General features: G+C 36.5%; 1 protein-coding gene across 3 annotated transcripts in view; it reads left to right on the top strand.

Moving 5' to 3' along the window:
* The window catches only part of GABRB2 (gamma-aminobutyric acid type A receptor subunit beta2), a 132,961-nt gene that overhangs the window by 34,771 nt on the left and 72,742 nt on the right, over positions 1-25,448 (top strand). For all 3 annotated transcript variants that reach the window (XM_015641800.3, XM_015641799.3, XM_015641801.3), the window contains one exon: positions 8,208-8,428. In XM_015641800.3, coding sequence (XP_015497286.1) covers positions 8,208-8,428 — 221 coding nt within the window. The remainder of the gene's footprint in view (positions 1-8,207; positions 8,429-25,448) is intronic.

Below are 25,448 nucleotides of genomic sequence, written 5' to 3'. Positions count from 1 at the left end.
GCTCTTTTTGATTACTTTTGTGTCTTTGTATGTGTTTGATTTGTTTTTTATTTTCATTTCTCTCCAAAATTCCAATAATAGGACTGCAAAATATGTTTGATATGTACTGACCATTGGAGGGAAAGGGAAATAATGGTTCTGTTATAAAAGGGATTGAAACTATTTTGCCAGGTCATCTTATGAATGAAAACGTGTTTTGTGTAAGTTTTAAGAAATGTTTGATGATAGTTTCTCCTGCAAATTTGTTTCTGATCCATGGATTAGTTGGTTTCTGTATCTATATCAAATTTTGGAGAATTTTTAATGTAAGAATTGACAGGTTTTAAGTTGGAATATGTCCTTAGACTTCTTTCTAACAGAGCACATTGACTTGATTAATTTTGATTTGTTTCCAAATATATAAAGATGGAAAAATAATAATCCAAATCCGCAAGTCAAAAAAGGAACCAAATGCATTGCATTCTTTTGCCTGTGAAAAATTGACTACTGCTTTTGGAAACACTGGTTTAGTGTTCCTTCAGCTGTGAAGAAAAAGCAAAACCTTTCTCAGGGGTCCTGAAGTATTCATAGGGTTCTGATTCTTAGGCATTTAATTTTCCAGAAATTTCAATGAATGTCAAGTGTGTGAAGCAGAGAGAAGGCAGGAAATATTGTATCCAGACTGCTGGTTTGGATGTCCAGATGGAAGGAATGATGTCAAGCTGAGTCCCAGCACGCTGTGTAAATGCCTTCCAGTAAGAGTAGCTGGAGGGAACTGCTGTGGAAGTTGAAAATTTGCTCTGTGCAAGATCTTAAAATTGCTTAAAACACATCCATGTTTTCAGAAGAGTGTCTGCCAAGTCAAATGCATTTAAAGTATGATTATAATGAAGTAGCTTAGTTAAAAATGTGATCGGTGTTTCCTGAATCATTTCCTGATGCATTTATATGGGTATTTGCTAGAATGGCTAAAAAGCATGGAACCAGTAATACTTTTATTGCCATTTCCCCAACAAGCAGTCTGACCAAAGGGGAAAAAAAATAGAAAAAGTATGGTATCCTTATTTATCCTTATTTTGTTAAAATAGGCTGGATTTGTATTAATGCCAAGTAAATACTTTCCATGCCAATTCCATTAACCATGTACCTTTCATTCCTTGGAAAAAAGTTCTCTTGGGTCTTGTTCTTGATCTTTCCAGCTTGCAGTTGGTCACTGAAATACAAGTCTGACTTGAACTCTGGAAGAAATAGTGAACCACAAAGGAGGTGACAAATTTTGAAGGTTGAGATGAGGTATTTAATCAGTGACAAATAAATAAACCCATTCAGTAGTCAGGGATGCTAAATTAATGTTTTCTTTTTGATTCTTGGACTATGTTTCTGAACAGACAGTACAAGTGTAGAGACATTATTAGCTCTTGATGAGAGGATAGCTTCTGTCTGATAAAGTACAATCAGGATTGTTTGCAAAGTATCTATTAGCAGTGTTGAAAGTGGAAATAAATTATTTAATTGCATAGAAAGTTCTCTGGCACAGATGAAAACCTTGAAGATTAAGAGAGAAAGAAAACCAAAAAAAGGTAAAAATCATGTACTGTATAGGAACAGGGAATATTTTCATGAGAAATTGTTGGTGCCAATTGAAGCATATAGGAAATAGTAAACAATAGGTGCATTCAAAAATTCAGTGGTAACTGAATCCTGTTGATTTCTAAGTGTCTCAAATAGTTGTGAGATTAGAGTGGAGACAATTGCTGAAAAAATGACACAAAAAGACTGGAATAATAGTACACTAAACAGAACAGATAAAAGCAGTAGTGTGCAATGGCTGTAAGAATCAGACAATGGTGATTTTGTATCAAACTGAAATTAAGTTGCAGTCGCTGCTAGGTTTAGGATAACTGTCCTGATTTTTCTTGTTTGAAGCATAGGGAGCTTCTTTCTAAATGTGAGTAGCAATTTCATTTTTAATAAAGTCTTTTTCTAATCCACTTTTCAAGGTCTTCAAGACCAGGTTGGATAAAGCCCTGAGCAACTTGGTCTGACCTCACAGCTGATCTTGCTTTGAGTGTGAGGTTTGAACTAGAGAAAAATATACCTTTGTAACAGAGGCACTTCTGCTGAAATTTTTGCTGTGGCATATTCCAATAGGTTTTGGCTTCCCTGAACCATGAACAATTTAAGAGTGTAATTAATGACCATTACAGATGCAATTTTTTTCCACCTGTTTGGTTTTTTTTCACAGATTTCTTTTCCTAGAGCATAATAATATTAATTTTTCTTTCATCTAAATACATCATTTATTCTCTTGCAGTGTCTCAACTAAGTGTATTCTCTTTGCTGAGGTGCTGTGCTGTCATGCAAATTGGACCTTCTACCAGCTTCCACAGGCTTGTCATCACTGAAAGAAATGATATGTATTTATAATAAGTTGTCCGTTTTACTTCAGTGCTGGCAGTTCACTGCAGTGCCTGACATTTTTGAGAGGAAACAGCCTGTCACATCTTGGACTTCAGGGAGGACAGCATTTAAAATACAGGAAAATGTCTAGGTGACATGACACTATTGCTTTTTTCATCCTCACACTCTTCACTGTTCAGATTTCATTAAATCTGTACATAAAGTTGCAATATGAAATAGATTATTGGCTGAGGGAGGGCTGAATCAGGGTGGCTTGTCTATTCCCACAAGGTTTGTTTGTGAATGGGGAGGAAGCACATCAGTTTGCAGTGCAGCCTCTGGCATATTGCACAAGATACAGAAACACTTCCAGGGATGTTTCTGGAGGAGATTTGGGCTCTCCAGAGAACATTGCTTCTTTCATGGTGTTGGTTTGTTACTGCTGGATTAACGAACCATTTTAGAGAGCTGGGAATCAGCAGGGCAGAGGGATGAAGTGTTGTGGAATGTGACAGCTTAACAGGAGAGAGCTGCTGCTGGTGCTCCTCATGGGACTGGGGAATGGCATGAGAAAACTGCCAGATCACCCTTGCTTAGAAACATCTCTGTTTCTTTTTCCAAAGTGTATGCATTTGACAAAGAAGAAAAATTAAAACAAATAAAACAACACAAAAAATGACGAGAAAATCAGCATAAAAAACTACGATGGTTAGTGGTAGTATGTGAGAAAATGTATGGATACAGACAAAGGGAGAAGGACTCAAAGCTCATTTAGAAGGAAAATAAAGCAAAAATGTAAATGTCATGAACAGACCTGGCTGGTTTTGTCCTGTAAATTTGTGTGAAGTATCAGCAGATTTTTGAGGCTGTAATAAGCTAAATAAATAAATTGGTCTAATTGTGGTTTAGTTATACAGCACATTATTAAAAGAAATATTGTGTATTGTATTGTTTTGGCAATTCCACAATGAAGTAAATACTAAAGGAAATTATTTGGATTATTTTATAAATATTTTCCTTCAACACATGCTCTCTCACTTACTGCCTCTCTCTTACATCAATATTCTCTGTGTGATTGTTGTTTAATCTGTGTAATCTGTGCTTATAAATAAATAAATCCTGGGAATATTTCTTTCACTTTCATAAGTCTTCTTGAAAAATATTGCAGAATTTTAATCTTAAAAATAAGTTTTATGTGCTTTAGATTAACACCTATTTTTTTTTTTAGTACTAATTTAGTACATTTTTTAGAAGTTAATTGCAGTGATTTAGAGCAGCATTAATTTGCCAATCCTTTCAGTCTCTGAATGAATTCTTAAGGCTTGGTTTGTGAAGGAATTTAGGAATCTGTAAAGCATAAGGAAAAAGAGAACTTATTCAAATGTTATGCCAGTTTAGTTCTGCTTCTAGGCAAAACTTGAATTCTCAGATTGAATCCGGATTTAATGTATCAGTAACTATATTCTTACCCTGGAATTTCTCCCTCTGCACCCCCCTCCATTCCCCTTCCCCCTCCACTAAAGGTATTGGACACTCAGGGTTCTGGTTGTTATGTTTTTTTTATTCTTGAGTCTCTTCTGCAAAACAATATCTTAGGCCACCATCTGCTCTCAACAAACCTTTCAGCTGCATCTCCAGTTCTTCTTAACCACAGGTTTATTTCTACTCAATGATTATTATGATTTTTTTGTTCTGTAGAATTTTCAACAAATTCTATACTATTTTGCAAGGCAATTATATAATAGGCTACAATAGAAAGCAATGTAAATATGATTTCTGTTGAAGGTATTTACCTTTCTGAAGATCTGTGGAATTGTGCAATTACATAGGGAATTATCTGGGAGTTCTGGGAAACAGCTTGAGACACACAGTAAAGAAAATTTTGAAATTCAAAATAAATTGACTTTATTGATAAAAACGTTTTTGATGTTTCTTGTGGCCTAAAAGATTTTTACTTCAAGGGCACAACTAGATAATTTTGTCTGAGGCAGAAAACTACCGTTTTCATTACTTTTTTTAAGTGAGTATAGTTGCATTTATTTATTGTACTTTGCTTTATTCATCTGAGAATCCTGCAGTGCTGTATCAGGGTGACGAGATCCTTTCAAAAGAGAACAATCTGAGAATCTCAAGACACATGACTCTCTTAACTAAATAGCAGTTAGATTTCAGTTTTCAGTCCAGGTTCACTTTAACCAGTCCTCCTCTTATTACCAAGAGACAGCAAATCAGCTAGCTATAAGACCTGTGGCTGGTTGATTGGAATGATATGCAGATTGCTGGCTCAGGAAAAGTGCAGTATCATGCTTCAGTCTGGATGACTTGTCAGAAATGAAAATCAAGTGTCACAGCGTCTTCCTGTAACCTAATTAAGGTTACAGGAAACATATCAGCCAGAACTGCTTCATTTCACTTCAGTGCATGAAATGCATTGTACTGTGAGGCTGTGTCATTAGCTAAATCACCATGGAAAATCAATATAAATATTGGCTACCCTCAGTAGTGCTGAGACACAAATTCAAGCTCTTGTTGATGAAATCCTTTAGTCTCTTATTACAGATTTCATATAATCAGGATCAAAACTTTCATGCTAAGGAATCAAGCTCTGCTGACAGTCATTTGGCTTTCACACCCAAGCCTCTTGCTTGATTCTAGAACACTTTGTTTTTTCTGAGAACTGTGGTTGGAGATAAACAGCCCATCTTTGCTGCTTTGCTCAACTGACAAATGAGAACTGCTGATGAATAATTCCAGGGGAGTTAGAGAAAAATATATAATAAGCTTGGTGTTGGGATCTTCCTGTTTATGGAAAGATAGACTTGAGACAATGTAATTTTCACCACGGAAAACTCCCCTAGTAAGTTTTGGGAGACTCAGTTAATTACAAGTGTTTCACAGATTTAAACCAGTTTGGGAAGTGGGATTTGATAGACTGAGAGAGTTCTGTGTAAGGTTTCTGATGTCATTGTTTGTGGCTTTTTAATTTTATTTGTTTTGAGGGGGTTTTGTTTATTTTGAAGTAAAGATTTACAGAATGTGAAAAATACCTTTTTTGAAAAGGCATATGACTATTTTGGCATTTCTTTGGTATCACCTGCTCCTGCAACAGTTCTTTCTACTTTCATGTAAGTGACTCTGCACTTTCTGGTATCTCGAGCATTAAGCAGACTTTTGACATTATTTTTTCTCAATGAGAGACTGAGATAGATAATTTTGACTCAAACATCTTGTAGTGGTTGGTTTTAAACAAAAAGAGGATTGAAAGGATTGTCAATCAACACTTTTAAATGTTATCAACAGTTTTTTAAATGTACATGTTAAATATAGTGTCCAGGCAAAATCTTCAGCTGCAAGCATTCTCAGAAGGAAATTATTTTGTTTTAAAATAGCCATATGTGGAAATGTAGTAAAGCATTTTTTCAAGTTAGTAATAACCAGGAACATGATGAAGAGTGGACTTAAGCCAAACCACAAATAAGTTCTCCATTCATTACAGTGGCGCAATGATAAATAGCTTCTTCAATTTCACACTGTCTTATACCACATTTACAATATACAGAATGTATGTTATATACATTAGACATTGTATATTCCTTCTACTTGTTTTTTTCTCCTCTGAAGTTTCCTGCCATTATTGCTACCAGTGTTTCAGTATTTAATATCCATTTAACAGACTTTTTTCCTGTAGTATTCCTATTAGATAAGAATGGTCTTAATTTCAAAGTATAAAAGGTCTTGGGATACTTTAGGGACATATTGTACTTACCCATCTTTTTTGAATTATTCTTTCATTTGGGATTTTGAAAACAGATGCCTCTCTCCTTTCTAAGGAATAAATCACAGTTATTGTGGCAGGTTTTGATTTTTTCCTATCTTATCAATTTCACTTCAATATATGTACCTTGGAACATCTTTGGGGTTTTTAAAATTATCATTAAAAATAGAAACCTAAATTCAAAAGCTTGTAAGATCTTTATAACCATTTCAAAGGAGTTCTGTTTTGACCATCAGAAACTCCAGTCTCATCTGAAAACTAGGGCCAACAGATGACAAATAATTTTTAGTTGGAACACCAGCTCTTTCTGGAACACAGTGTGTTTGCTTTTAAACTCCAGCTTGGTGACTTGGCTGAGTTGACATTTCTTTCAGCAATGCCAGTGCTCCAAATTTACAGTTTTATGTAATTCACTTCTATGCAATGAACCATGTATGTCAGGGTTTTTCCTCCTCTTCTTTTCCTCTTTTACTGAGGTAAAAAAAAAAAGGAAAGCATGTTCTATGTATTTATGCAATATATTAATACATGTAGGTTATTCCTTGGAATAGGAATAAAATGCAGCATTCCAAGAATGCTGTAGATCATTATTTGATGATGTGATATATTAGTGTAATGAAGACTAATAAATTTTCCTACTGAAGATTTTCTGGTTATGAATCAAATCATGCAGAACAGTGATGAAGCATAACAGTAAAATTCTTCAGATGTAGGTGGAATGTTCTTGCAAGCAGAATCTCATCCTGACCCTGGGGAGGTGGGAAGAGGAAGAGGTTTTAGACTGATACTTTAGATCATTGAAACTTTGGGTGATCAGATTGTAGAACAGCTACCAGGTGAATATATTTGCTGGTAAAACAATTGGGAAGGCTTATTTGGTGTTTACCCACTTGAGTTCTGCAGAGTTGCTGTTGTGACACCTGGCCAAAGGTGTGGGGGTTCCAGGCACGGCCAGGGGCACAGCAAGGGAAGGGGACTGACCTTTAACCAGTGTAGACAGGAACACTGATGGCACAGCAATACCATTTGTACTTTGTGTTGGTAAGGAAGAAATGCTGTAACTATTCACAACAGAACATGAATTTCTCCCTGCTTCGCTGAAAACTGAAGAGGAGTTTTGAAGCCCATGTACATGGGCTCTTTTGGGGAGGGATAAGGCAAAAAAATAGAGTGTTTCCACCACTGAAATGCACATTTCTATAAAAAACCAGTTTATACTGATTCATGTGAGTGCAGACTGTTCTGCAGAAGAGGCAGGGTCACTTAGTTTCAATGTGCTGTGTCATTGCTTACAGAACTCTGCTGAAATATCCATAGTTCTCACAGGCCCTCCCTAGTTCAAAGGTAGACATTGTACATTTTAAAGAGAATAATTGCAGCAACCCAATTTCAGTGATTTCTTACTGGGGTGTTCGGTCTGTGAAACTGCAGAATAAGAAAAATCCAGATTTTTCTGGATTCTAATGTGCTGTCTGAATTGTGACCCTGAAGAAACCAGAGTTACTTCATCTATAAAATTAAGATTAAGAGTGTAAGAACCTCAAAAAATTTCCATTGGTTTCAGTGCCCAGGGGGAAGTTAACAGACTTTGAGGAGATTTTAATTTAGGGAAGTCTTTGGGTGGTGACTGCAACTTCAGAGACAGAAGATTTGATTCAGATCTCTATTGAATAGAATGGAGACCTTGAAATTAAATCTGGATCTGTGAATGTTCCTATTTCCTAGAACTCCCAGGCTTTTCAAGTGCTACAGAAATTGCAGGCTGTGAAAGGTCTATAATTTTTAAAATTTTTATTTTTAAATATTGAAATGAGAACTTCCAAGTAATCCGTAAAATGTAAATACCCTATCTTCTTTGTGTTCTCACTGCTTTTATTAAGTGTATACAAGATGTTCAGTACTGTAAAAATAAATAAATCTATTTATGGAAATTCTGCACAGAAATCTTTGCCTTTAGGAACAGTTACAATGAATACATGTGTATTTGCATTGTCACTTTTGTGCATATGTATGCCATCTGTTTCAATGCAAACTTTGTTTTTTCTAATCACAGGACTATACCTTGACAATGTACTTCCAGCAAGCGTGGAGGGATAAGAGGCTGTCCTATAATGTAATACCTCTAAACCTTACTCTGGACAACAGAGTAGCTGATCAGCTCTGGGTGCCTGATACCTATTTCCTGAATGACAAGAAGTCATTTGTTCATGGTGTCACTGTGAAGAACAGAATGATTCGTTTGCATCCAGATGGAACAGTCCTTTATGGGCTCAGGTCAGTATGAACCATTTCTTACTCTTCTGTCTCTTAATTTAAAACCATGATTAAAAAGCTAAAAATAAAAATAATTTCTTGCTCCCTTTTTTTTTTTTTTTTTCAATGATTTTCTTTTTATTGCTGTATTCTATGTAACTGGTGATATTTGAGAAAAAACAAACAAGTGTTCTAAAGTTGTATTCTAAATCTAAGGATTTTTGTTTTAATACAAATTTTTGAGATAAACTGCCATTTTTAGTACAGTTCAGGGACTTGTATTAAGAACAAATAAGACAGTAAATATTACTTGAAATACTCATTCTGGATTAAAACCCTGGTTTAGAGCTGTTTCTTCAAAGGAATTGAAATATAAAACACAAAATGAGGATTAGAGGAACAAACAAAAAATGTATATGACAGCTGAACTGATAGTTTAACTGATGTGTTTTAAAAATACTTTTGATTGAATATTAGATTGGTTTGTATGCTAGGCAGATGAATCAGCTTTCTGATTTTCACTAAGATGAGGTATGACTTGCAATGTTTTACAGCCTGTTATTTTGTACAGACAGGGGAGACTGGAGAAATCAACAAAGGGGCTTCACTCTTGAGAAGTTCTAAAAACTTGGGGAATTGTTTGTTTAGTAATATTAATTAGGAATTACTAATTAATGAATTAGTAATAAATAATTTCTGAGACATTGATTTAAAATATAGCTGCAAAAGGTGACTGACAGTGCCATGTGTGTAGGTAAACATCAGGAAAGCATGGTCTAGGTCAAGACCAGAAAACGCTGCAGAGCTGGGTGTTGTGTTTGCCAATGTTTGTTGTGTCCAGTTGTGTTTCCTGTGGGAGCAGTTCAGGCTCTGGCACTATGGCTGGGAGCAAGTCTGGAGTTTTTGTGGTTGTTCAATGAACCAACAGATACTTGGTTCCTTGAAATGCAGTTGTAGTTTAAAGTGAAATATAAAACAACTACATAACACACATTAATGGAGCGAGAGCGAGCATAACAATGGTCTTGGTGTAGTTTTCAATTAAAGATTCTGGAATTAAAATCTTTATTATTAGCTTCTAGAACAAATTAGAAATAAATATCAGATTTAATGTCTTCAGTAATGCTAACTTTTTTTCTATTTGTGGCTTTTTTTATTCTGACTACTTAACATCTGTTATAATTTCTATTGTTTTAAAAGGTTGGTAAACAATAAGAAGAGCTCACAAAAAATTGTCCATAGAAGAATCAAATAAAAGAAAATTTTGTTTTCTGAGAGTTTCATTTTGATGTTGATTTGTTTTTCAGAAACTTTTGAACCTTTCATGAAATATACTTCATTTAAGGTTTTGAGGGTTTTGTTTGTTTCTTTTTTTTGAGCTGAACCAGTGTTGGTACTGCTTCATTGTTTTGGTGAAACTTTTCCTCCCTTTCATTTAGCATAAATAGCAAATCACTTTTAGTGTGTTTTATAAGATGCAATAAAGTGAAATGATGTCTATTTTTCACTTAAAGCTGTTTAATGTAATTAGAGGAATCATTATTAATGCTTTGAGCCTTTTTTCCCAGAGTTATTTTCTTCAATACTTGCAATCACAATATGTTACCCAAAATGGTTTTAGAATAATTCTAAAATGGGATTTTTTTTTCTATTGTAGGACTTGTGCACAGCCCAGAGTTAAAGGTATTTAGACAGCTTTTTTTCCTAGATAAAAGATGTCACTTTAGGAAATAATTTTCCAGTATTCTGGTATACCTAGCAATCTCACATTTGAGATTATCAGTTCTTACATCTCTTTTACGACTGGGTGCGTTTCAAGTGTTCTCTTTGCCTTGCGAGCTGGCACAAGATGAATGAGGGATGTGAATTCTGCTGGTTTTCTGTTGCTGTGCTGCAATGAATTGTAACTGAGGACAGGGGCAGGATGGCTGTCAGAGCCAGCACTGTGACTGGGGACTGCAGTTGCCTTCACTCCTGTGGCAACTGTGTACCTGAAGAGCTCAGAGGTGAAGGACACCACTGGTTCTTTTGTGTTCTGGGCTAGAGACTATGGAACAGATACCTAATAGATGACATGGTAAAAAAATACATGTCCTAATTCTTAATGAACCACAGACAAGTCTTGTGAAATGTAGAATTGGTTCCCCCTCCTCAGACTCAGGTCAGTAGGTCTTGGTCTTTCTGGCTAAAATGTCTTCCAAACCCTGGGCTGGATGGGGAAGATGCACCAGTGGTAACACAACAGGATTACTGGCCATATTCTGCTTTTGCCTTCCCTGGACCAAGTGACAATCAGTGATCTCATTCTAATAATAAGGTTTTAGTTTTATAGCTTTAAGTAGCTTTATCTATTTCATCTAAATTCAACTCAGTGTTTTTGTTATTTCAAGTGTCCGCAGTACTGATATATTTAATTCTTGCTTATTCGTCATTTCCACATCTTAAAAATTCATGCTGGGTTTTATTTCTCACATATCTAAAACTCCCTGTACACTATTATTCTGAAAATCACTACTGTTGTTGCTGCATTAATTTACTTTAGCTGATACTTGCAGTCACATATTCTTACTTTGGGATTAATTTTCCCAAACTGAGATTCCTTTAAGTATCAGTCTGAATTTTTTACCTCCCCATACATCTATTTATAATCATCACATACACACAAATGTTGCTGTGAATTTGGTTGCATTTATCTTGATTGAACCCAATTTGATTTACCAAATTAATTGAACTACAAGTGATCTCATCAGTATAAATGTAACCATCCCTTTTTTTTTGTGTCCCTATAGTTGAATTTCTGCTTCATACAGCAAGCAGTGATCCCTTAACATTTTTCTCTGTTTTTATGAGCAGAGATGTGACATGCATGGTGTGCATGTCACATCTGATTAGATTTGACATTGGGAAGGTAAATTTCAGGAAGGAGTAAGAGGCAGTTTTGTGAGCACCTGGATTATGCTGTCACTGAAAGAGGGGATAGAAGGAGGGGAAAAAAGAGAAATGGCTAATAATGAGTGGGGCCATTTAAATGATTGGTATGTTGTCCTCCTAGCCTGCCTTCTTCACTGCAACAGGGCATTAGTTAAAGGCATAACTGAATTCTTGACTTTTTTTACAGAGAGTAAGACATGCTGGTTGTTTTTCAGTTAAGAAGGACTTTTATTCCTCAGGGATAACTGCCAGCTATTTATGTTTTGGAAACATGTTTTATTTCATATCTTTTTCATATTCCATCTGACAAGAAAATTATTCATTGCTGCCAAGACCAGGACATTCAATAGTATCACCTAAATGGTAGAAAATTGTAAACATGTAGTCTTAAATGAAGAGTCATTACAGGGAAAATTACTATGTTGGAAATTAAGATGACTTGCAAGAGGATATTAGTGATTTGTCAAGATTTAGAAAATTAAATTTAGGCATTCAAATCTAGGATAGCAAATAATTTACATTGGGTTGAGTAAAGCTTGAATAAATATGCAGTCAGAAATGAGGAAAAGATATGGTTTAAACTGAATTTCTCTGTGTTAAAATATCTGGTTTATAAAATACAGGTAGCAGAAATGGGTGCTACAGTAGATGAGATTTGTTATTTCTTATATTTATTTTTGCATATCTATATATCTATCTATTTTCCCCTGACTTTTGACATCAAACATGTTCTAAAATGTGGATGGAAAATTCAGGTGTCTTCTGCTTTATTCTGTGTAACCCTGGAGAAGAATCACTTCTCCAATTGTTGCAGCCTCTGAAAGCACCAGGTTTTTGGAACTTTTTTCCATGGATGAGAATGCAAGATTTGAGAATGGTGACAAGTAAGATCCTTCTATTTGATAATTTAGAATTACTGCTTTCTGTATAAATACATTATAGTGTCTTTCTGGAACTTGCCTCTTTGCTGATAGAGTCTTGTGATGTCTTGTGTCAGAGTAAGGGGGGAAATTTAGTTTAGACTACAAGAACTAAACACAGCTGATGGTCCAGATGTTTTGTGTGGTTTTGCACCATTACCAGGCTGTTTACAGAGATATTAATTCTTGCATACACTTCTCCCAACATTCCTCACAAGAGAGCTCTGTGACAGTGGGTAGAGAACTGATAATTACATGACCAAGAGCATTACATGGTTTTGTATCTCTTCAGTAGGATGGTTTTATGCTTTTTGTAAATGGGTGTTTTTTACAGAAAAAATAGAATGCATATAGAACTCCTGATATGAACCATGTTCTGTAATGATGTTCCCATGTTTTTTAGCCAAAAGATAAACAAAAGGAAGAAGAACAGAGGAGTTTTTTTTTTGGAAATTAAAGGCTTTTCCCATTTGAAATCCCAACGGTTTTACTTGCCAAGATTCATCTTATGCATTACCAACTATGAATCTCTAACTCAGCCAAGCAATAATTCCTATTTGACTGATGGAACACAGTAATCTCCCACAAATGAGAGAATTATGTGTATGATGGCCTTGCTTTGTTCTCCATTTCCTGCTATCAGCATTGAGACACATGAATCTTAAACAGTCCTGGATGACTGTATTTTGTGTTGTCTCAGCTGTGCCTTCTGCTGTCCACTCAAGCAGTTTCAGCTGCTTGGAAATTTGCACTTCTGCAAGTAAAACAGGTTCTCTCATATTTTGTTCTGGTAAAACAGCACTGGGCATTTTTGTTGTATTATTAGATGTGTTCAGGAATTTAACTCCTCACAGCTTATTGTCTGTGAAATCCAATGGAGAATTCTAAAAGCAATTGCTTTGCAAATAACTTTACTTCTCAGACCATATTCTTTGAGAGGTGAATTTTTCACACCAGCTACCCTTCAGTAAAGCATTTGATCTTTATTTTGCTATTTTTTTCTTTTTTTCTGGTTTGGTGTGGTTTTTTTGTTTTTTTTTTTTGGTTGGTTAGGTTTTATTTGGGGGGTGGAGAATGTTTCTTTTTGGGAGGGGTTGGTTTATTTTGGGGAGGTTTTTGGGGGGTGTTTGGGGTTTTTTTTTGGTTTTTTAAATTTTTTTAATTTTTTTTTTCTGATAGAGCTTAATTTTAATTAAATCCTAAGCATAATTTGGAGGCTAAGCTTCATTTTTCAGTTTTAAAATCATACAATCATTTGTATGATCTGGAACTCTGGAAGTGTTCAAGGCCGGGTGTGAGAGGGCTCGAGCTACCTGGTGGGAAGTGTCCCTGCCCATGGCAGGGGGTTCAGGACTGCATGGTAATTAAGATCCATTCCAGCCACTTAAAACTTTATGGTTCTCTGAATTAAAATTAAGTCTTTGGACTGCCTGTAATATTTCAAATATCCTTGTTGTTCCAAAAGATCTTTTGCAAGAAAACAAGAGGCCTGTCCTACCTTTTTGCTACAATATTGTATTTCCAGAAGCTGGACAGAAGTTGTTTAAGTACTTTTAATGCACATTCATGTTAAGCAAAAGATTTTCTCAAAATCTTTCTCACTTTGGGGATTTCAGAAGAGACAGGAAGAACCTGGACTTCTTTTCAGGTAAGAAGATATTATGTTGGATGCTCTGTTCTTGATTGTCATACCTGTCAAGAGGGCAGGTGATTCTGGTTTTATCACATTTGTGCCTCTCTCAGCTGTGCAGCCCTTAATGCCAACTGGGGCCTTGTCCAGCCTCAGGGAAGAAGAGGAAATAAACATAATGAGGTACCTTGTAGCATACATAGCACCAACAGCATCTCAGAGTAGTGTTGCATTTGTTAAAATAAATAAGTAAATATTATGCATATTTTTATTAGGATGTCTGAAGTATCAGTAACTTTCTGCTCTCCAATTAAAAATACAGGTTTGCTTCATTTTGGATATATAGGCATTGCAAAGAGGAAGTAAAAAGTAATTTTTATAAGACTTGTTTGAACATGAGAATATCAATCTCTGAAGAAGCATTTCCATTGTATTAAGTGGGTAATTTTTTTTTTAGCTGATGCTCACACCTATAGATGGAATTACTGACTTTTCCTTTGCCAACACTTGCCAAAGCTAATTCACAGTCTGACATGCAGTTGTTTACTCTTGCACAAGAAATTAACTGAATTCAATTTCCATGTCCAGATTTTCAAGTCTGTTAGTATTTACATAGACATGTGTAAGAACCCTTAAATCTTGTTTGCAGGTGGTCAAAGCAGGAAACTTGCAGAAGTAAATGCAAACGTAGTAAAACATCATTTCAAACTGAACTCATGTAGCTGTTGCAAAAACTTGAAAAAACTGAATACTGTACAATTATGAGAATTTCAAGTACAAAGAATTTCTGCAGTAACAAGGAAATATTACCACTCCAGTCTCATTATTTGGAAGTCCTGGGGCAGGACAAGTCTGATCATAGCTCTTTTCTTGTACAGTCAGTATAGATCCAGCAAAAGGAAAGGAACTTGATTCCTGTCTTGTCGCTTAAGGGAATTAATTGTTGTTACAAGGTATCAGCTCTGGCCCAAGGTGTGGCCCAAATGCTCGTTTCCTTTCTAATACAAATAGTTCTTTTGTAGGTTCCAAGGAATAAAGCAGAGAAATGCAACTACTCTTATTTCTCATAACACTGTTCCTGTGAAGAGCTGGACGTGAAACAAATCATCCAGCTTCTCTGCTCAGTTATTCCATTTGGTAAATTAGAGCACTAAAACCTACCTTCTCACAGGGGTGTTGTGAAGATTAATTAATTAGTTTGTAAAGTGCTTTGATCCCATAAAACACTACATAAGTGCCAAGCATTATTATGAAGAATTATAAAATGCCAGCTCTCATGTGCACCTTGGGATGGCCAGGTTATAGATACAAATCTGGTTTGTTTTCCCAGAATCACATTGTTCCACTTTTCCTATGTAGCAGCCCATTCACAAAATGAGCCAGTTTTAGGAAAGATGCAACTTCTGGGAAAAAAAAAGAGATCATTGACTCTCAGAAATATCTCTTTTCAATTAAGGACTCATAGATCATTATGTATTTTTCTGTATTATTTGGAATGGCATCTTTGCACCATTTATCCTCAGCTGGAGGGAGAGTGGTTGTGTTTTGAATATCTCCCCTATCTGAAAGAAAAGAAGGTTATCTTCCTATTTCAGTCCCTTTATTAGATTTTAAGTATGGGATAAGTATTCAGAAGGGTCTTTTGCTTTTATTTTTTTTGTATGAAGTGGCTGTTAAGTCATTAGTATATGAATAATTAATTCAATTAAGTTTAATATTAAAAAAAGCTTTAAGTCACAGGAATCCTTCCATTAGAAGCCCTATTATCCAAAATTATTACATTGCAATGAAGTGAAAAAAATCTAAGTTTTATTGCCTAACAGACAGACTGTGGCATTTAGTCTTTATTAGTAAGAAAAACTCCATCAGCTACAGAACCATGAAATAGTTTAAGTTGCTCCAAGGGTATTGCATATTCCAAAAACCAATAGAGGTCATCAAACATTTAATTTTAAATTAAAATGTAATAATTTATATAATTTTGAATTACAGCAAACTATCATTTCTCTTCTGAAATGTCTTTGATCATATTATTTGAGCTGGTAGTTGGTGATCCTGAGAGGGGAGATTCTCCATCTGGAAGGACATGTATGAAATCTCAGAATGCTCTGATCAAGACTCAGCTAATTGGACAGATTCTAAATGTGTGTATACAAACACATGCTTAAATATATTATATATATTTGATAAATAAATACTGTATTCTTGTATATGTATGAATTCTACTTGCACATATTGGGTTTTTTTTTTACTAAAATTGGTAAAATCTGAGGTGAATCTCAGAAGCAGGAGCAGGGTTGGGGTCCTTGCATGTCTAAGAAAAATAAAAGGGCACTGTCTGTAGAACTAATAATACCTTTTGTGGGTCATGCATAATCACATTCTAGTTGTTGTGATTTTACATATGAAACTTCTATTTTACACTTTTAATGTAAGACACTGTAGAATACTATTTATTGAATGAAAGAATATGGTTTATTTTCCCTACCAAATGTCTTATCTGAAGGTGTAAGTACTTGGATTCAGTTTTTATTCTGGTTAAATATCTAGTTTAGGTGATATTTTTTTCACCCAAAAAACATTTCCTTTGTTTTAATGCATTTTCTGGGAAGACAATTGCTGATTTGTTCACCCAGTGTTCTTTCCCTACTTTGTTATTATGCTTTGCAGAATGGTAAAATGTTTTCTGAGAGATAAGAGTTATTTAAGCTCCTGAAGTGTAAGGGGTTTGTTGGGTTTTTTTTTCCCTTGCACCTCTTACGTCTATTTCTTTATTTCTCTGAGAACTGAAATTTCTTGCGGTCTTCAATGTGTAAAGTAATTGAAGAGAACTTTCCTTTGAACAGTTTTTAGTCCTGCTTAGAAGGAAACAGACTATGATAAGTTATAAGAAATTCTGGGGGTTTGTGCTTCCAGGTAAGTTCTCCAAACTCAGGTTGTGTGTATGGCTCTGCAGAAGAGCACTTTGAAACTATGCCTGTCAGTGATTTTTTAGATTATAATGCAGATATTTCTACTTGCTGTTCAGTGACTAGATTTTTTTTTTCTTCTCTAAATTACTTGTGTAAGATCATAATTTTGTTTTTCTGCTGCTTTTTTTTCTTTCTGAAGAGTCATTCCTAGAACATTTACTGCATCTGCTAGTCTAGAACTATCTGAAAAGAGGGAGAGTAGAAAATGTTTGGAAAGCTCTTTTTTAAAATTTACATGAATGTGCCATCTGTACAAGCAGATGGCAAGAATGTCTCAGGGCCAGGAGGAGACTGTGAGATCAAATCACAAGGAAAGAACTACATGAGGCATGTTCCTTGTGTCAGAAGAAAAAGGACTTCAGCAATCACCTCACTGATGTGACCTGCAGACTGTTTCCCCAGAAATCCCTGTTTCAGTAGCAGAAGGTGTTTCAAGGTGGTGTAATCAATGATCCCCATGGTTTGTATTCTGTGGACATGATCTTTGCTGGCAGTTGTTCAGAAGCAAGCAAATCTTCAGGACCCTAAATTATTCTCACATATGGGCTGTAAGTCCACATTGAGCATTTCTCAGGGAGGGTTTGCCAGAGTGCCTTATCCTGCTCAGCTTCTGAATTGAGAGGTCTTTGTTTTCTCCATCTTCATGTGGGTATAGTATGTCATTTTTGAGAGCACCTTTTAAAAAAACAGCAGCAATTGCATAATATTGAATACAGATTACATCCTTCAACAGCTTACCATATCTTTTTTTATGGTGGCTGCTCCTGACACATCCACACATCTTTGAAATCCCTCCAGGGCTACTGACTGCACCTCTTTAGGGCAGCCTGTTACCATGCTTAAGAGCCCTTACAGTAAAGAAATTTTTCTTAATATGTAATCTACGCCCCTCCTAGTTCAACCTAAGGCTGTTTACTCTTGTTTTTTGCTTGTTACTTGGTGGAAGAGAATAACCCTCACCTGGCTACAACCTCCTGCCAGGGAGCTGTAAAGAGTGAGAGGTCTCCACTGAGGCTCCGTTTCTCCAGGCTGAGCCCCTCCAGGTCCCTCAGGTGCTGCATGTGAGACACAGGTTCCAAACCCTGTCTCAGCTCCACTGCCCTTCTCTGGATTTGCTCCAATACCTCTGTGTCTTCCTTGCATGGAGGGGCCCTGAACAGAGCCCTGCAGTTGTGCCAGTGATCCCCCTGTCTTTCCACAAGGGCAACTAGATCATATTAATTTCTGCTGCACAATGCCCCCCTGCTCCTCATGTGTGCTGCCCAAAAAAATGCTTACAGCTTATGGGTTTGTTTTCATTCACTGACAGGGATCAGTCTCAGGACTGTTTATTAAAACTCTGACATTTTAAAATATTTGCTCCAAAAATTTATCTTGAAAAGTAAAGGCATATGAAAGCGTATGACCTTTTAATGTGGAAAAATCTCCTTTTCTCAAAGCACTTTGCAGGGTTGTAAAGCCACTGGGGATTATAAAGCTAATATTTGTTTTCACATAAAAAAGTAGTGGCAGACCTTAACAATCCCTACTAAGACTAAGATATCTTTACTGGAGAAGGTGTTGCATGCCAGCCTTTTTCCTATTTAAAGTGGTAATGGAAAATTTATTTAATATACATTGAAAAATGTCATGGTGCATTTTCTTCAGTGTCAGAATAGAAAAAAACAAGGGATGTATATCTGTTGGAAAAACACTTTGAAATCTCAGTTTAATTTGCATTAATGGAAACTGGAACAGTGGGGTTAGGACTAAGTGGTCCAGCATTATTTGGCTGGCATCTCTCTTAGGGATCATAACTTTTAAGGCAACTTCGGTTGTTTCTGTCAATCCAGAACCTATCCCCATGTGGAGATAGCTGGGTAAGCATCAGACATGTTGGAAATAGAAGGAAAATGTTATTTATCACAATGTTGACATCCACAAATTCTGTCCTCTCTTTTTGTCCTTTGCTATTGTGAATTTCTTTGTCATGCAGGTTTTTACAGCATTTTTTTACTGGTAGAAATGCTAGCAAAAATTAGCTATCAGCAATAGATCTTTGTGTAGCTTTGGGAGTTTTTTATGTGCTCTTTAGAATAATAGTCTTTAGAATAGTCTTTAGAATAACAGACTAGAATAATAGCAAGACAATATGGCTGATACTGCATAGGAAGAAACACAACAAAATTTGGAATGCTTCTGCTGATGTGAGAAACCAAGAAAACATTTAAACATTAATTTACTGTAATCATAAAGCTTGTTACAGTCTACCACATAGGTATTTTTACCGAAATATTACAAATTTCAGACAATGAAAACTACTTGGAAAGAACTTAGAAATCCCTTCAACTCAGATGACTGTAGAACATTTGTTAATGGTCAGGTGAGGAGGTAAATTAGTGTTAGACCTAGCTGATAAGCCCTATCCTTTCAGGGAGAGATCATCACCTGTGTTTTCATCAAATCTTTCACTCTCTAGAAGATGGCTCATTGTCTTTTCCCTTTGGTTCTCTCTGTAAAAAGCAGAGATGGCCATCAGTGCACGAGATGGAAAACAAGACGAAGGCCAGGAGGAAAATACTGAATATTTATCCCTCTCTCCTTCTATTTTTCATTACACACGACAGGATCTTATTTCATAGTTCCATCCCAGGGTTCGTCTTATTCTTGGCAAACAACTGAGAGTAAAGCACTGTGCATCTTTAAACACCAGTCTGTGGGCTGCTTCTACAAGGGGGTCTCCAAAGCATATACATTTGTAATGTATTACAAATATTACATTATGGTTATCCTGAAATGCCTTTGAATATTGTTTCATGGAATTGGTGTTGCTGGAGAAATGGCACGTACAGCAGAGAGATGACTTTTGTTGTTGGATTTTAAAGAGGTGGTAGAGTAGCTATCAGAAAGATATGACATTAGTAATTTTCATGTAACTTTGCTATGCCTTCCAGAAATGCATTCAAGAGCTGCAATATTTATTTGAAAAAGAATTTTCTGAGGACACTGCTGTGTACTAAAGAAACACCCACCCCTTCTCCCAACCAGAGTAGTTTATTTCTTTTTGAAGAAAGAGATTCTGAAGATATACTCAAGATTACTTTTTCATAGCCTTCCATCTTCATCTTCTGATTCAAGGTGGTTTTATGTTACACAGAGGTCACAGTATAATTTCAAGTAAATTATTTGCTCATTATTCAGGCTGAAGGATATGGATAAAATGTTGAATGCTGCTGTTCAGGAACATGTTTTTATTTTGAAGTTATATATGTTTGCAATAATACAAAAAAACTTAGCCTAGCTTTGAAGGGTCCTAGAGTAATTTCCAGATGCATATACTGTCGTATTCAGAATGATGATGTTTTTAAAAAAAATTAGCTAGCTTAAAAACAAACAAACAAAAAAAAACTCTGAAAAATCTGACAGGCAAGTTACAATGCTAGAAGGAACTAAAATCTGTTTCAATTGAGAGAAATGAGCAGGGTATCAGGATTCATTTTGCTCAGTTTTATTCCTTGCAGTTCTTTGTTGTTAAGCACCTATTACCAGCCCTGGAAAACATGATTTTCAAGGTACTTTTTAAAAGACATTGACATGTCAGGCCTAGTGTGACAATCTATTGTCTTTCATTCAGCAAGTATAGTGCCAGTTAGAACAGGGTCTCAGCTCTTCATCAGGGAATTTATCTACCAAAAATGTTTTAGTAAAGATGGTTTGTGCCCAGGAACATGGGAGAGTTTCCATTTAGGTAAACAAGTCCCTCTCAATCTTGGTGCAAAGGGTCAGTGCTGGAAAAAACATTCCCCTTCTCTATTTGATCATAACTTTTTGTTATTTCAATATTGAGTAATAATGAAAATGGCACCCCTACACCCCCTCTCTGATTTTGAATCCATTAAACATAGTCTTAGCGCTGACCAAGTTTTCTTGTTTTCCTATGATTGTTTAAAAAATGCATTATCCTCTCCCCTTCTGGCTTTCCTTAGTTTTGCTATTCTACCTCATCACTGTGCTCATCCATGCTTTCTGTTTAATTGTTTTTAGCAATTTTCTAAAGTAAAATCTCTCCAAGCTCCAAAACTTTTGGAAAAGCGGTGTGTTTTTGTAGTCAGTTTTTAATTGAATTACAGACTTTTATTATCCTGAGTCATTGTTTTTCACTAAAATTTAGCATGTGCTTTATTTTTTTTTCTCCTTATTGTAGAAGAGGGAGGCAGGGAGGAGGGTTGCCTTAGGTTAACAGCCCAGGATTGTCAGTGTATTTGAAGTCATGCTTCTGCTTACCAATTGCTCTTTCAATAGGCATCATTTTCATCCAAACCCAGTGGGACCATTTTTAGAGTATTGTTTTGGAGCCACTGTGACAGCTTCAGTAAATGTGAATTTTAATTTATTTGTCTAACGAAGATGAGGATCTTGGCTAATGACTATATAGTCATAAGTGATGATTCTTTTCCTCCCACTCCCTCGTTGCTTAGAGCATATATTAATTGTGCAGATGGTGGTAGCTTACCTATGTGATAGTTCCCTTTCCATCTCCTCTTGTGGCATTTACATTGCGCAAAGAGGGCGCATTGCCATCTCCTTATTTATAAGGGTTTTGTGATTCATCACCTGCCTTTTAAATCCAATATGATGATCACATCTTGTTGCTAAGAAGCAGAATTTGCACATGCACTTTCTTCTTTTAAGAACACCTGTACCAAGCATTGCCTGAAACCTTCAAGCAAATCACAGCCAGGAGCACTGAATTTTCATCTTCATTCCTACTAACAACATGTGAAATTTGCAGTGCCAGATTTATGTGGGTAACTGTAAGTCATTCTTCATGTGTTCAAGAGATTCTCAGACTTTTCAGTCCGTAAACTTGTCAGAACTTAGGTCAGAATTTACAGGTATTGAAGTTTCACTAAAAGCAGTTCTCTTTTAGTAACTAGAATTCGAGGGTAAATTGTATGTGACAGGTAGAAAATAAATTTTACTGCTTTATTGTTTTGCTTTTCTTTTCTACTCGTGCATTAATTTGTTTTTATGGTTTGCAAGAAATAACAGGAGTTATTTAGGCACAACTAATGAAAACGATTCCTTAAAATTTTATTTCTTCTTTGATTTCATCTGTCTTTCATGGCCATTCTGCTCCCCAGATTTTCTATTACTGCTTCTTTCACACAATAGTATTGACATTTCTGTGTTCAAATATTTTCTGGGTTTGTTCTCCAAAGAAGTCACAGATTTTATATATTTTACTTATAATTTAAAGGCCTGTTTTCTTTTAAGTATCACTGCTGTGTTCCTGATAATTTTTTGCAAATACTAGGGCAATTTGATTTGGTCTATTTTGCTTTTTGCTTGTTTAGGAAAGATCCTGTGCTCCAGGTACAATTAAATGAAGTTCATGGTTACTTTTTCAAAAGCTACAGTTCTTTTCCTAGGAATGAGTGCTCTACCCCAGGTGTCTATTTAGCAAGAACTTATTGTTTCTGGCAATACAGGGATGCATACCCCTCTACTTGAAGCTGCATGCCGGGGCCAGGGGATGGTGAGCCTTTGGGATTGACACAAAGAAGTGATGCTGAGAGAGAGGGACTCTTAGGACTGTGTCTGGCATGTGTCAAGGTTTCCAAGATATAAACAGCCAGAAATGTGAATGAAGAAGTGACCTAAAAAGAAGCAGGAAGAACCTGAAGGGAACCTGGTTTTCCGCCAGACAGAGTTGTAGGCTTGACCCAAAGCATGGTTTCTGTTTCCTAACACAGAAAATGCAAAGGCTTTGTATAATATGCAGTTTGCCTTCTGAGCGAGGTGCTGGTATTCTGAATTTAGGAGTGTCTCTGCTATTCAAAGAACAGAGAAATTATTAATACCCTTTTAAGTCACTGCAGTCATGTTTGAATCTGTTTATAGAAGGAGACTTGGAGTAAATGGAAAGCTGAGACAGATCCACTGTACCACTAACAAACTCGCAATGCTTTCAGCATCCAAAATTTGAGTTGGTTACTGTTGAAAATTGTGAAAAGTGGAGCCATTATAAGCAAGATGGTTATTGCCTCAGTTTGTGTCTCTATGAAATGTGGATCAATATAAACAGACTCCCATCTAAATTTCAGACCATTCCAAAGAATGGTTTCTGTAATGCAGTACTGATGTTCATGTAATTTCTCTTTTGTCACCTTGGAGGGGCAGCAGGAGAAAAAACATTTCACCTTAACAGGAGAGTTATTAAACTGCTGACATTGTTTGCTAAATTTCTGGTCTATGGTTAGAAATGAGATTTATCACCTGGGAGAGATTTTGCAGAGTCACTGGTTCTAGCATTAGGTTAAATGAACATAAGAAATATATTTTCAACCTTTCAACAGAATGACTAGGTTGGAAGAGATCTTCAAGATCATCAAGTCTAACCCATGCCCGAACACCATAACTAGACTGAGTGCCATATCCAGTCTATTTTTAAACACATCCACAGATGGTGACTCCACCACCTCCCCACACAGACAATTCCAGTACTTTATCATTCTTCCCATGAAAACCTTTTTCCTAATAGCCAACCTAAATTTCCCTTGGTGCAGCTTGAGTCTGTGTCCTCTCGTTCTGTCAGTTGCTGCCTGGAGAAAGACCGACCCCACCTGCCCACAGCCACCTTTCAGGAGTTGTAGAGAGTGATAAGGTCACCTCTGAGTCTCCTTTTCTCCAGGCTAAACACCCCCAGCTCCCTCAGCCGTTCCTCACAGGGTTTGTGTTCCCAGCCCCTCACCAGCCTCGTTGCCTCCTCTGGACACTCTCAAGAGTCTCAAGGTCCTTCCTGAACTGAGGGGCCAGAACTGGACACAGCACTCAAGGTGTGGCCTCACCAGGGCTGAGCACAGGGGCAGAATGACCTCCCTGCTCCTCTGGCCACACCATTCCTGATCCAGGCCAGGGGCCATTGGCATTCTTGGCCATCAGGGCACAGGGCTGGCTCATGTTCAGCTGCTGTCACCAGCCCCTGGCTCACATTATCAGAGACATGCATGATAGTAGTGATGAATTCTGGTCAGTGCTTGAAATATCTGAAAGTAAATTTGTATAAAAAATACTGGCAATTAAAAAATCTCAAATGAACCAAACAAGCCCCAAACAGATGGATATTTCTCCTAATAAATTCATAGAATTTAACTACAAACTTGAGAACGTGCATGGGGAATTGAGAAGAATGCTGAACTGGCTTATAGAGCATTGTCTTACCCATTTAAAACATGGCACAGATAGTTTTAGTGTATCATCCCATGCTTGTCTCCTGGGAAACTTGCTTGCCCATAAAAGTATGGCTGTTTTGTTACACAGCATCCTTTCCTTCTGACCTGATATTGCAGATAACACCAACTTGAAGTCCCCATCCCTGCTAAGACTTTACTGTTGAGTAGTTATATTTAAAAAACTCTTCCAGCATGTTTCCAATGAGCACTCTGCCTCTTGAAGGGAGTGGTGGTCTTTGTTACTGTGCTAGTGTTATCCTTGTACATTAAAAAAATTAAAAGGTCGCCTTGCCAGGCGGACAGTGGGAACCACCATGGCTTTTTACCATGGTAAGTAATAGCAATGTTGACATATATGTGATTCTGTGATTCTGTGGATTTTGCCAAAGGGCTGCAGCTGGATGGCCACTGCTCACATGCCTGGGCTCAGGAGTGGGTGAGGATATGTAGAAAGGGACATTGCAGCCACTGACCTCTGTGCTGTGACTCAAAGATGGCTCTGTACTGAACCTGCTGCGCCAGTGGTGCTTTTTGCTTTATGCCAGTGTTTGCAGTCACCTCAAAGCACCTGTGCATTTAATCAAGTAAATGCTTCCCAAGGCTCTGAATTTGATTTACTGAGTTGCAGCATGTGTTGTCCTGTTGCTGATGTATAAAAGATGTTTAAGTATAACATAGGAGTAATTTTAGAGAGTGGGGAAAAAAATAAAAAACCAAAAAAAGTGCACTTTCTACAGCAAAATGATGACTTTAAAAATTCCCTGAATTGAAGGAATGGGTTCTGGACAGGTCTGACATATCTGAGACAAATGTTTAATTTCTCATCAGATCGATGTTTGCTGTGTTGGGTAGGACTGACATTTTCCAGATGACTTTTCATCTGCCACAAATGTGAAGTAGTTTTACATTGATTCTTGCAGAAAAGAAGGCTCATGTATAGACAAGGTAACAGAAAAAGCAATGGGGGACATGTTTTCTAAATTGAATTATGAAAGTACACAATACAAAGAAATCCTTCATATGTAGCCCATACATTGATTCAACTTTCAGTGCAGTGTGAAGTATTAAAATGCAGTTCTGGCTGCACAGAATGTTATAAGTGACTTAATTCACTGTCTGCATAAGTCTATGGGAAACACAGACCTGATTAAACTGATTAGAATCAGTTGAACTCAGACTCTCTTTGAGAGAGTCTATCTTTGAACTCAGTGTCTCTGAGTTCAAGTGATTCTAATCTGACTGAGGTCACACCCTATTTGCTAATGGGATTGTGTACAGCATCGTTTCAGGCTGTTTGGCAGGTCAGAGTCACATATCTTCCAAATCTAATGGCTTTGTTGATCATAAATGCAAATAACTTTGTCTGCAGAAACT

This window comes from Parus major, chromosome 13, assembly GCF_001522545.3.
Source record: "Parus major isolate Abel chromosome 13, Parus_major1.1, whole genome shotgun sequence".
Classification (NCBI taxonomy): Eukaryota; Metazoa; Chordata; class Aves; order Passeriformes; family Paridae; genus Parus; species Parus major.
Note: the sequence above shows the minus strand (reverse complement) of the source record. Positions and strands in the feature narration are given on the sequence as shown.